A 12,436-nucleotide genomic window follows, 5' to 3' on the forward strand; every position below is an offset into this window, starting at 1 on the left:
TATTGTCTTAATGATTTTTTATTTTTACATATGTTACTATAATGGCAAAAAGTCGAGATGGCCCAGTGGTAAGAACGCGTGAATCTTAACCGATGAACGTGGGTTCAAACCCGGGCAAGCACCTCTGAATTTACATGTGCTTAATTTCTGTTTATAATTCATCTCGTGCTTTTCGGTGAAGGAAAACATCGTGAGGAAACCTGCATGTGTCTAATTTCATCGAAATTCTGCCACATGTGTATTCTACCAACCCGCACTGGAGCAGCGTGGTGGAATAAGCTCCAAATCTTCTACTCAAAAAAAAAAAAAAGGGAGAGGAGGCCTTAGCCCAGCAGTGGGACATTTACAGGCTGTTACTGTACTGTAATGACTGCTGATGATCTTTAATAAATAAATACATACAGTGTACGTATACTTGTATATACATACACAGTGTAACCTGATAATTTTTCCGTAGCTTTAATAGTTTAAAATTTTAATTTGCATGTTCTTTAATATTTTTTTTTTCTAAAAATTAAATAATTACACTATTATGATCTCCACGTATTCATATGATCAAATGAGTTCTTGTTCTTGTATTTTTTATAACTTATCCGCTACCACATAGTTCTGAAAAGTGAAATTATAACTCGCTATGGAATTTAGAATTTATTGAAAAAAAAAATATGTATCGAGAGCACCGATTAAGTCTCGCAAGGTTGTTTTATAGTTATCCAAAAATAATGGTACTGAGGCGTTTTTATGTCAGATATAAAATTTCTGAAGCAGCAGTCTTATGGAAGATTTTCTGTAAAGCAGACCTACGCCTTATAAAAAAAACCATTTCATGTGCGGATATCTTTTTGTTTTTTTTTTGGGCACCATTTGATAATATTCCGAGGTCATACTTCAGTGCAACGCTTTTTACTGAGTGAAACCTATTTCACGCATAACGGTTTTTCTTTGGGTGTAGCTGCACGCACTTTGATTTTTCTTCAAAAAATTCAAACTAATGTGATATAACTACAAATATATATCGTTAAAATGTCGTATAAGCTACTTGCTGTTTTCTTCTTATGTGTTTGTAAGTATATTAATTTTATTGTTTCATTTAACAAAGCAATCGTTAAAATCGATTATTGATATAATATTGCGTAACGATGGATCATTAAGTAAGCTAAGTCGTTATAATTATCGCAGTTCAGGCACCATCATCATCAGTTTTATTTTTTGTTTGCGACTTCTTTATTGTTATGGGTCAGTTGTCACCTAGAGGAGGTGTTATTGATATTAGTAGACTTCTGAAATTCTAGGCAGGTATTAGGTCCTTGTCTATATAGGATCATCTTTATAATGGATCGCCATTTTTAGGTTGTCCTTGATTCCGTTTGATTCTAAAATTGATGATTACCCTCTCCGTCCACGATTCCGCTACTTCGTTTGCTGTTTGTGAATAAACAGAAAATGCACCTTATCTCTATTTTGTTTTTCTCTGTCTCTATTTATTATTTCTAGTGTTTGTTACGTTGTTCCATCTTGTAACAGAGTCCACTTTCCAGATCGTCTTCTCCCATTTTTCCTTATTCTGAATTCTCCGTTTGATTCTAAAACTGGTGATTGCCCTATTTATGAGTTTCCCAGCCATCGTCGTCCGTTGTTTTGTTTTGATGATTAAGTAGAAAATTAACCTTATGTCTCTTTTTCTTCTTATTTTTCCTAGTGTTTGTTAACTTGTTCCATTCTGTGACATAGTTCACTTTCCAGATAATCTTCTTTCAATTCAGCCAAACCCCAATACATCGTTCATATAATGTATAAATAATAATATCAAAATATTTATTCCTTTAAGATAACACCGTAAATAAATAACACTACTATAATAAATTACTCGTACAATGAAATTGTTAGACATTTTCTCGGTCAATGTCATCGACAGTTATTTATAATGAAATTTCAATGAATCTTATCTGTTGGTTTATACTCTAAGCATTTTATGAGGTCGAAAATAAATATTTAAATATGAATTATGAAACCGTAAATTACTGAAAACATTAAAAAACCTAGCGTCGTTATTCCTGACGGTTAATTGTTATATTTTCATTTATTATATTAATTTTAATTATATTAATTATGCAAGTTAATCTTCTGTGGATGCATTGAGACTAAATATTAAGATTTTTTTGTCGTGTCGTTATGAAATGTTCAGGGTAGGTAGGTAAAAAGGTAGGTTCAATATCATGGTAAAAAAAGTTTAAAAAAGTCAGATAATTCTGCTTTTCACAATGTGCAGTGTGTATAACATTGGTTGGTAATTAAGATGTTCGAATATAGGGGTAATTAGTAACTTTATTTGGGTAAGCATAATTAATACCACGATGAAGGTAAAAATAAAAATCAATTTAGTTAATTAAAAGTTATGTTACGTTATCTTTAGTACGAAAACACTAATAATATGGGACATCTAGCTAATCAATCTCAAAAATAGATAAATCAACTCAGACGCGAAACGAATCGGAAATATAAATTAATTAAGCCAATCTAAATATGTACATCACGTGGCGTGAAAAACTCAATTAGTTACAGATACGTTCTCGAATTAACTCACATTTTTTATGTTTCTTTAATCAGAAATTTGACATTAATTATAATTGTAATTAGATCCTCTGACTTTTATACTGCGAGTACAATTCACAATACAATTTCTTAATGTTTCCTTCGACGTACAAGTTGTCTACCAGACACAGGTACAAGTACATGCATTCCATAGCAAGACTTACTATTACAAGATTACGTGAGACCAGTAGTCATAAGGGTGTTACATACGGACTGCATAAGTTTTCTTTCATCAGGTTTTAATAACTCAATTGTTATTACAAGTTGTGATAACTGATCGAGGACGGTCTTTACTTTCATTATTTTCTCCAGACCTTGTCATACTTCATCTATCATCATTATGATTGATTAAATTGATTAATTGTTCTAGTGACTTGATATACGGCCGAAGATCCCGAGGTCTCGTGGGACCTGGGTTCTGAGTCCACGAGGACGTGTCAATCCAATATTTTAAACTGGGACAAAACGACAGACAAGTGAAGTTACCGATAAGTTGACTTATCAGTAACTTCGCATACGCGAGTACATACATGAACCTGCATGCACAAAAATATTATCGGCAATTAATATAATCAATCCGAGTGTATTATTTTGTCAATTATGTCTAGCTATAATTTGTTTTTAAGTTTTAATTTTTATTTTTATTTTCTAGCAAAAGGATCTGCATTATTTAATGATAATTGTGTGGTTCCACCTTTAATTTGTCCGAATAAAAATATAACTTTTTGGCTATACACCAGGTAAGAGACTACGCTAAATAAAGAACTGTTTTATTTAAAATAATTAAAAAAATGTGTTAGTGAAACAAATAAATTGTATTTAATATAATATATTTTGTATTTTTAATAACAATCATAATTATTATAATATTTTCAAAAAAGGCAAATTAGTAAATAATAATTTATCAATTGGCAACAAATAATGAAGGTAATCTAAATTATCTGCAAGAAAAGGTTTGCAGCTTATTCCACAAAGTTGCTTCGTATTAGATATATGTACATGTAAAGTCAAAAAATTTAGTAACAACCTGTGTATGTACCAGTACCAGACGAAGGCCTCCTTTCCTTTTGAGAAGAAGAAGAGAGAAGCTTTGTAGCTTATTTTTCCACACTGCTCCAATGCGGGCTGGTGAATACACATGTGACAGAATTTCAGATCATTGGACACATGAATATTTCTTCACCATATTTTCCTGAACCGACGAGCCAGAGATGAATTATAAACACTAATTAAGTGCAATATATTTGAGCCCGTAATATTTGATTAAAATCAACTTATTATATAAACTAAGATAATAATTAATGAACAAAAAATATATATGTACTTGTTATTTTTAAGTTGCTACATTTCGTCTCCATTTTATTTAGGGCAAACGAAAACAATCCTCATGAATTAAAGGTCTCGGACACAGACTCCATCGCTTCAGCTCCATGGGTTAAAAATAGTCCAATTAAGGTTTTAATACATGGTTATACAGGACACAAAGATTTCTCTCCAAACACGGAAATAAGGCCAGGTTATTATATCACCATATTTCTCATATATTCTGTTCTTAAAATATATAAATATTTATAAAAGTTATATGCAAATAACTTTAAGCCTTAATAGCTCAACGTTATTCGCACGATATGAAAGTCTGGTTCGATCCTGACCGTCGTCCCTTAACACAAGCTTTACGCTTAGCCTCTTAATTTTAACAAACAGAAATTCCTAATATTTTCCTAAATTCCTCTTTCAAATGTTGTCAAATGACTGGAACACCTCTCAGATTTGTGTATAATTTTGTAACAATTTTAATGTTTGCTGTATGTTTGTTTTTTACTTTTTGTTTTAAATAAAGCATTGTCATTTGTCATCATCAACCGTTTCGGAATGGAGATGTCCTCAAATGACTCTGAATTCTGAAACCGGGCTTGGTTAAGCAAATCAATTAATTTTATCAATGATAAATATTGTCAAATTTACCTTTGCTGTTCCTATAATCTTATATGTTATTCACTCTTTAAAAGTTAAAGATAATAAGAATTAACAAAACTAAACAATATTCTTTAAATTAAGTTAAAATCAATTACGGATTTCAGCGTACATGGAATGCTGTAACTACAATATAATAACTGTCGACTATAATAAAATCGCATTGGAGCCTTGTTACTTGCAAGCTACCCGAAACATTGAGCTGGTAGGGATGTGTCTAGCGCAGTTGATTGACGAGATGGTACAGAATCATAATTTCCAGCTGAAACAATTTCATGTTATAGGATTTAGTCTAGGCGGGCAAACTGCCGGTTATTTATCAAATTATCTAAAGTCAGGCAAACTCGACAGAATTTCAGGTAAATTAAATAATATTATATAATTTAAAAATAAAATAAAATACTTTAAAACGTAATGTTTAATTATGTTTCGTTTATAAGCAAATAAATTGGTGAGATAATTTTCCTAAAAAGCTTAGTTGTTTTCTAGCACTTGATCCAGCGTTACCAATGTTTGCAACGTCGGATAAAATGAAAAAACTCGATTTTAATGACGCGCACTATGTCGATGTGCTTCACACTAACGCGTTGGCAAAAGGGAAATTAGAAACTAGTGGTCACGCAGATTTTTATTCTAATGGAGGTGTCGTCCAGCCTGGTTGCAAATCTACTAAAAACCAGAGTAAGCAATTATACAACGCAAGAGGGTATTAGTATATAATAGTCACTAACATTTGCCTAGATGATAGGGCTTTGTGCAAGCCCAACTGGGCAGGTAACACCCACTCATCAGATATTCTAGCGCTAAACAGCAATTGCGTATTGTTGCGTTCTGATTTGTAGCATGAGTAATGTTACTTCAGGTACAAGGAACGTAACATATTAGTTCCTAAGCTTGTTAGCGCATTGGCGATGAAAGGGATGATTAATATTTCTTATACTCTATATAGAAATACTATATTAATTATATTCAATACAAGAAGTACTGCTTTCAGCGGTAGAATATCTGATGAATGAGTGGTACCTAACCAAATGAGGTTACACAAAGTCCTAACATCAAGTGAATAATTTAATATAGTAAATATTTATTCTAGCAAAATCTGGTTGTGACCACGCAAGAGCGCCGATCTACTACGCAGAGTCAATTTTAACAACTACAGGATTTTACGCAACAAGGTGCTACTCGTGGATAACTTACATAATAGGATTGTGTAATTTATTCCCATCAAGTGAAGAAGTACTATACGGAGAATATATTTCAAGGAAGTAAGAAATTAAATCAAAAATATATTTGCATTACAAAATTACAACAAATAGCTATTTTTTTTTCAAAGGCGTGATGTGTGATGATGTCTGCTGTACGTTAAACAATATAATCCATTAGGGCAAGAATTACTAATTAATTTACTTAATTAATCCGCCATCAATATCTTAACTGTTTATACTTTACTTTATTAAAATACCCATAATAAGCAACGACAGCAATCATGCAACGATGAAAAATATTTATTGTATACGTAATTTATATTGAATCTATTATTTTATAAACACAAATATATAACAAAATATAACACAAATATATGTAAGTTTTTAAGTGTTTCTAATAAAACAATAAACAATACAAACGGTTAAAATATTTTGTTGCTTAACGTTTTCATCAGGCGCAGTGAAGATTACAGTCTATGACGAAACTATTAACTATAGACATTGTTTGTATTTTGTTGCTTATAAATTTAAATCAACCTTTTAAAAAGTAATTGAATTTAATTCTTTAGTTAGTTTAGTTCACGAGTTCGAGACAGTTTTTGTTTATTCTACGGGTTATAGATTTTTGTATTACTGATTTAAAAGGAAGCCACGGGAAACCTAATATGCTACCAACCAAAACTTTAACGTGTCATAATTTATTTATTATATATTGCTATGTTTTATTAAATGAAATACTAAGGCAAAACGTTGTTATTACAGTTATTATTAGTCATATGTTAATAAGGTGGGGCGTTTTGTAATAAAATGTGCATAAAAAAGGTTTCGCTTGTTTGCTTGTATCAGTAATACATGATAGAATAATGACCCCCATTATAAAAACTCTAGAGCACATTACCGCTGTACTTTAAGACTACAACTCTCAAAAAACAATGAGGTTTGCATAAATATAAGTATTGCATATATATATATATATATATATACTCACTACTCCTACTCTGGAACTCTACTCACTACGCCTACTCACTTAAACACCGTTGCCTGATTGCCGTTGAGCCGATGAGCCGTTGATTTTATACTATTATATTTTTTGACGTTTTGCTATTTTTATAAATACATATATTTTATTAAATTGAATACTACGATATGCCAAATAAATTGTTAATTCGAATACAACTAATTCAAATATTATATTATCTTTTCAGTACTACAGGTATTTTCTTCTTTAGTACCAATTCAGAACCTCCCTACGCTCGTGGCTCTATGATCAAAACTGGAAGATCTTAACCAACGATTTGGAACAATAATAATTTAAAATGCTTAGTAATTATTAAAATGCTTTTATTGATTTGACCTGAAATTATGCCAAATATTCATCGACTTCCAGGCATCTACATTATTAGGTAATTTACACACGAATTTCAAACATTAACTTTTTGTTTCTGTTAATGTTTGTTATTCCCTGGACAGCTCCAGGGTTTTCAGAATCAGAAATATATATATATTTCATATAAGTAATTTGGATTTAACATATTTTGTTGGATTTAACATGTTTGTAATTACGAACTTTTAAATAAAATGAAATATAAAATAAAAAAATGTGTTTGATACTTACCGTTAAAGAGAAAATTTTGAATGTAATAATAATATAATAATATCAGGACATTTTTCACACACGGCCATCTGATCCCAAATTAAGCTTGTACAAAGCTTGTACTATGGAAACCAGACAAATGATAAACTACATATACTACTTTTCTTTTGTAAATACATACTTATATAGATTATACCCAGACTCAAGACAAACAGACATGTTCATGCACACAAATGTCTGTCCTGGGTGGGAATCGAACCCACAACCTTTGGCGTGAAAGGCAAGTATCTACCAACCACGCCAACCGGCTCGTCTACGTCTCGAATGTAGTTAGGTACTAAACAAATAAATATATAAACTTGTTTAGTACGTAACATGTTTTTGTAATATTATTTCTAAATACCCTTGTATGCTGTCTGGAGTAGGTTAGGTCTTAAATAACTATCTAGAATAAAAAAATTAAAGCAAAACGCTGAATAAGTAAAAAATACACAAAGAACTATATAGTTCCGCATTTCAAATTGAATCATGTTTGCCTTTAAAATTGGAAATATTCTGAAGGTAAACTTGCCAATTCTATATTACAATGTTTGTTTACCAGTGTGAATTTTAAGGGAAAATCGATACCAAATTGATGTTTTGATGATAACACTTTTCCCCATTAGATTTAACCACAAGTGACATATTAAGGGCAAAGATGGCCCAGAGGATAGAACACGTGATTGCTAATTGATCATTGCGAGTTCAAACCAGAGCAAGTAATACTTAAGTTTTCATGTAATCATCTGTTGGAATTCAAATTATGCTCGGCAGCAAAGGGAAACTCCGTGAGGCACCTGCATTTTAACAGTGCAGTAGAAACTTTTCTTCAAGAAGAAAGGACATTTTTGTTTAGCTTTTAATAGGACATTTACTTTAATTAACACAATTTTGAAAAATCCATGTAAAAATTTTGTACCTTATTGACCTTACCTTACCTTTCAGTTTTTGAAATAAACATTGTTCTTTTTTTCTGTCATAAATGTACAGAAAACGAAACGAAAAAATAGCCTTCGAAAGAAAGAGGCGTATCATTGCTTGAATTTTAGTTATTTTTAGACAGTAAATAAGCTAGTGTAACGCTTCTATTTTTTATAAAAAATATATATTTTGAATTTGATTATGTCACCCTCTAAGCAATATCTATAGTTAAAGCCATACAAGTATAAATGGAATCGTTTTTAACCCGTTATTACTTAACTTGATAATAAATTATACTTTTTGTAGCAAGGACGCTCACGACAAGCGGTATTTTGATAAGTATTTTAAGCAATCATTTTCTGAATATTTATTATCTCTCAATAATTGCTGTGTATTATTGAGTAAGTAATTCAAGTATTTATTAACATTTACAAAATATCTCGAAGTTAAAACTCCTAAATGATTTTAATGAAAATGAAGAAATTTACGTCTAACATTTTTACGACGAAATTGGAGTTTATCTCATCATCTGAAGAGGTTTTAAATTTATCTTATACTATACTTACTGACTCAAGCTAAGATGATCCAGTGGCAAGAACATGTGAAACTTACGGATTAAAAGCGGGGCAAGCGCTGGGATTACAATATATCGTAACGAAACCAGCACGTGACAATTTGAATCAGTTTCGTAAAAAAATATCTTTTTTTTTCTTCAATAATAATGTATAAAATATTGTTTAAATTTTTGTTTTTAACATCTTTTTCTTTATGTATTAATGTACCTCTTAATTTTGTTTGCTTTTAATCAAATAATTAATATTCAAAAAATTTAATTGTTCTCCGATATTTATATTTTACTCATTTTATACCAATCAAGTGATAATTTTATAATAATTTAATTGTTAATGTGTTTTCTATTTGTTATAAATATATTGATTTTTAAAATTATTATTTTTTGTTAACTCGATATATTGATATATTTTGCAACACCTATAATTTAGGAGACACATGATTTGTATAACGTCATTTTTAAGGACTCAATCGTATTTATTAGTGTACTTCTTGTTGGTGTTGATATAATAAATAAATGTGTTTGATAAAATTCTGCTACATAATGCGGATACATTGAACAGCGTTTTAAAATACGCTCCCAACTTCTGCCAAACGATCTCGAACTGTATGAACACGCTAATAATTTTTACTAGCTCAACAATTTTTTTTTTATCAGTTAAGAATACTTAGAGTTTTATTTGTGGTTACCCGGTACTATTGGTACTGTGAGACTCCAAAAAAACCACCGAGTATGTTCTGCCGGTCAGATAGTGTAAATGTTCTAACTTGTTATGAATTTACAAAACTTACTTAGTACATTGAAAAAAACATTCTTATAGTGTGATGTAAAATACATCTAAGTCAGTAACAGCCTGAAAATGTCCCACTGCTGAGCTAAGGCCTCATCTCCCTTTTTGAGAAGAAGGTTTGGAGCTTATTCCACCACGCTGCTCCAATGCGGGTTGGTGGAATACACATGTGGCAGATTTCGATGAAATTAGACACATGCAGGTTTCCTCACGATGTTTTCCTTCACCGAAAAGCACGAGATGAATTATAAACAGAAATTAAGCACATGAAAATTCAGAGGTGCTTGCCCGGGTTTGAACCCACGTTCATCGGTTAAGATTCACGCGTTCTTACCACTGGGCCATCTCGACTTACGAAAATACATCTAGCGCCATCTATTGTACAGTAACAGCCTGTTAATGTCCCACTGCTGGGCTAAGACCTCATCTCCCTTTTTGAGGAGAAGGTTTAGAGCTTATTCCACCACGCTGCTCCAATGCGGGTTGGTAGAATACACATGTGAATACAATTTCAATGAAATTAGTACAGTTAGTACATTCTTCCTTGTAAATAACAAGGAAGAATGTACACTGCTTAACTAGGAAGAGTCCGACCCCGAGGGACCATTTAATGATTATTAGTAACAAATACACACGGTACTGACAATGTTTGGCCTTCGTTGGTCTTCGTGGTCCACTTGCCTTCCGAGGTTGGTCCCAATGTTAGCTAGCGTATATAGCTAGATAATAAGTTAAACTGAAATGAAAAATGTTTGTCGTGACGTATTTGTTGACGTAATGATCAAATTTGCTCTCTTACGTTTTATTCGAATAATATGCTCTTAGTGGGCAGCCTCCTTTATATGGTAATATTTGCAAATCGCGTTTTAATAATGACTGACATTTAAACTTTATAATCCGAAACAGAAGTTTCGTAGACATTTTTTTAATGATTTATTTTAAAGCGTATAATGTTTAGCAAGATTTATCAAGTGTCCTTGTATATTAGTAAAATATCAGACCAATCGGTTTGATGGAACTGATTAAAGTGCAGTTGCTAGATTTAATACACACACAAACAACTGAACTTAAATAAGAGCTTGTGATTTTGAAGCTGGCAACACTAGAAAAATATAAGAAAATTAACATTGGCAGGATAAAGGGAGTATTGGCGCTAGAGCGGGAATTACGGGTAATTTTTCTTGATACGCTCGATTGGAGGAATTGCGATCAACCTTTTTCTTACAAGCTTGTCAATAAATCTGGATGTAAAAGTGATGGAATTCATTAATAACAGAAACTATTATTTAAAAAAGGTAATTTAAGAAAAAAACAATATGTAAGATATATAAGCAAAGATTATGTCTCTACGACAGGACTATAAGCGTAGGTATTGAACATACAACGAACGACGAATATTCCGTTTAGACGGCAAGGTAGATAACAACAAAAAAATAAAAGTAATTTAATTATCAGTTCAAGGTTATACAAAAACATGTTATATATATGTATATATTTTTTAGTTGACCGCATTGAGAACTATTGAAAGGCGGACCTCTGTAATGTTATGTAACCGTCTGGTAATACCATTACAATGTGGCGGAAACAACAACCGGACAGTCACTTACAATCAGTTTTGTCAATATCCTTATAGCATCCTCGTTTTCTGTTGCAACGCCAATATTACAGCGAATTTATTATTAAACAGTTTTTATACTGTGGGCATAAATTGAGTAACTGCCTGTTTAAACTAGTGTTTAGTGTAATGAATAGTTCACGGTTAATGTTATTGGGGTTTTCTTACAAACATTTTTGCTCAATAATGAAGAAAAGATTCGTATTTCTATGTCTACTCTTCACCTCTTAAGTGATAATAGTAATTTAGAGAAATTGGGTCATTTACGCCTCGTTCAATGTTCTGAATTATTATATATATTAGGGATATTGAATTCTGGAATTAGGCAGTCGCAGTGGCTACAAATAATACTTTGTAGTCACTGCGACACGATTATTGGATTCTTACTGAAATCCTTCATATTCTTTGTGGCCAGAATCATTCTCGACATTAAGTAGTTTCTTTCGTTCTCTGATTGCATTCCACGTTTTCTCTCTTGTCCCATAATTTCTTCGGGGCATAAACCTTCGCAATGTCTCCTTTCAAGTCTTTAATTCTATTCCTTTTAGTATTCATGTCACTTTGGGTATCATAAATTTAGAATGGTAATGTCTCACATATTTTTTTCTGTCGACATATTCTCAGTACCAGCCTGGAATTCTAAAGACTCTGTGCCTGGGATACCACGTGAAGGCGTTGCGCCTGAGCTCGTCGTAGTTACCGATTTGCTGTTGCATCAGATTGAGAGAGTAAGGGAATAGCGTGTTTACACTCACACTCGTTAACTATGGTATGTCCTGAGTAGATGGCTAGTCTCCCTTGAGAATGGTCACCTTGGCCGAAATCGGTTAGGAGGACATCATCATCATTAATGTCATATAAAATAGACAATATAGATTTATTAGTTATAAATTGCTGATGTGGCTGAATTTGATATTTGTATGACAACATAATATTTCGTGAATTACGCATATCTTCATTATTGCGCCACGATCAATAAATACTTCAATATATTAATCTTATTATATAAAATTGGTGTGTCAGTTTCTATTTTAAAAATAACTGTCTTCATTTAAGTCATTTGCAAATTAACAAAATAAAACGAGACCTTAATTTAATTTATGTATTCCAGACCTTGGCGGTGCGTATCAGAAAC

The 12,436-nt window shown here is 31.8% G+C and overlaps 1 protein-coding gene across 1 annotated transcript; it reads left to right on the forward strand.

Annotated features, from left to right (window-relative positions):
• Nucleotides 1-794: 794 nt before the first annotated feature.
• LOC126771334 (pancreatic triacylglycerol lipase-like) lies at nt 795-7,098 on the forward strand. The gene is made up of 7 exons (XM_050491184.1): nt 795-1,063; nt 3,245-3,332; nt 3,960-4,108; nt 4,674-4,925; nt 5,056-5,247; nt 5,660-5,831; nt 6,977-7,098. The coding sequence occupies exons 1-7, from the start codon at nt 1,024-1,026 to the stop codon at nt 7,056-7,058; spliced, it is 975 nt and encodes a 324-aa protein (XP_050347141.1). The 5' UTR covers nt 795-1,023; the 3' UTR covers nt 7,059-7,098.
• Nucleotides 7,099-12,436: the final 5,338 nt, after the last annotated feature.

This window comes from Nymphalis io, chromosome 10 (genome assembly GCF_905147045.1).
Source record: "Nymphalis io chromosome 10, ilAglIoxx1.1, whole genome shotgun sequence".
NCBI lineage: Eukaryota > Metazoa > Arthropoda > Insecta > Lepidoptera > Nymphalidae > Nymphalis > Nymphalis io.

Bases quoted from the DNA above. Each gene is read 5' to 3' on its own strand.
- LOC126771334 (XM_050491184.1), top strand. From the start codon at position 1,024: ATGTCGTATAAGCTACTTGCTGTTTTCTTCTTATGTGTTT. The intron at 3,333-3,959 runs GTAAGAGACTAC...CATTTTATTTAG, and splicing joins ACTTTTTGGCTATACACCAG to GGCAAACGAAAACAATCCTC. The intron at 5,832-6,976 runs GTAAGAAATTAA...TTATCTTTTCAG, and splicing joins GGAGAATATATTTCAAGGAA to TACTACAGGTATTTTCTTCT.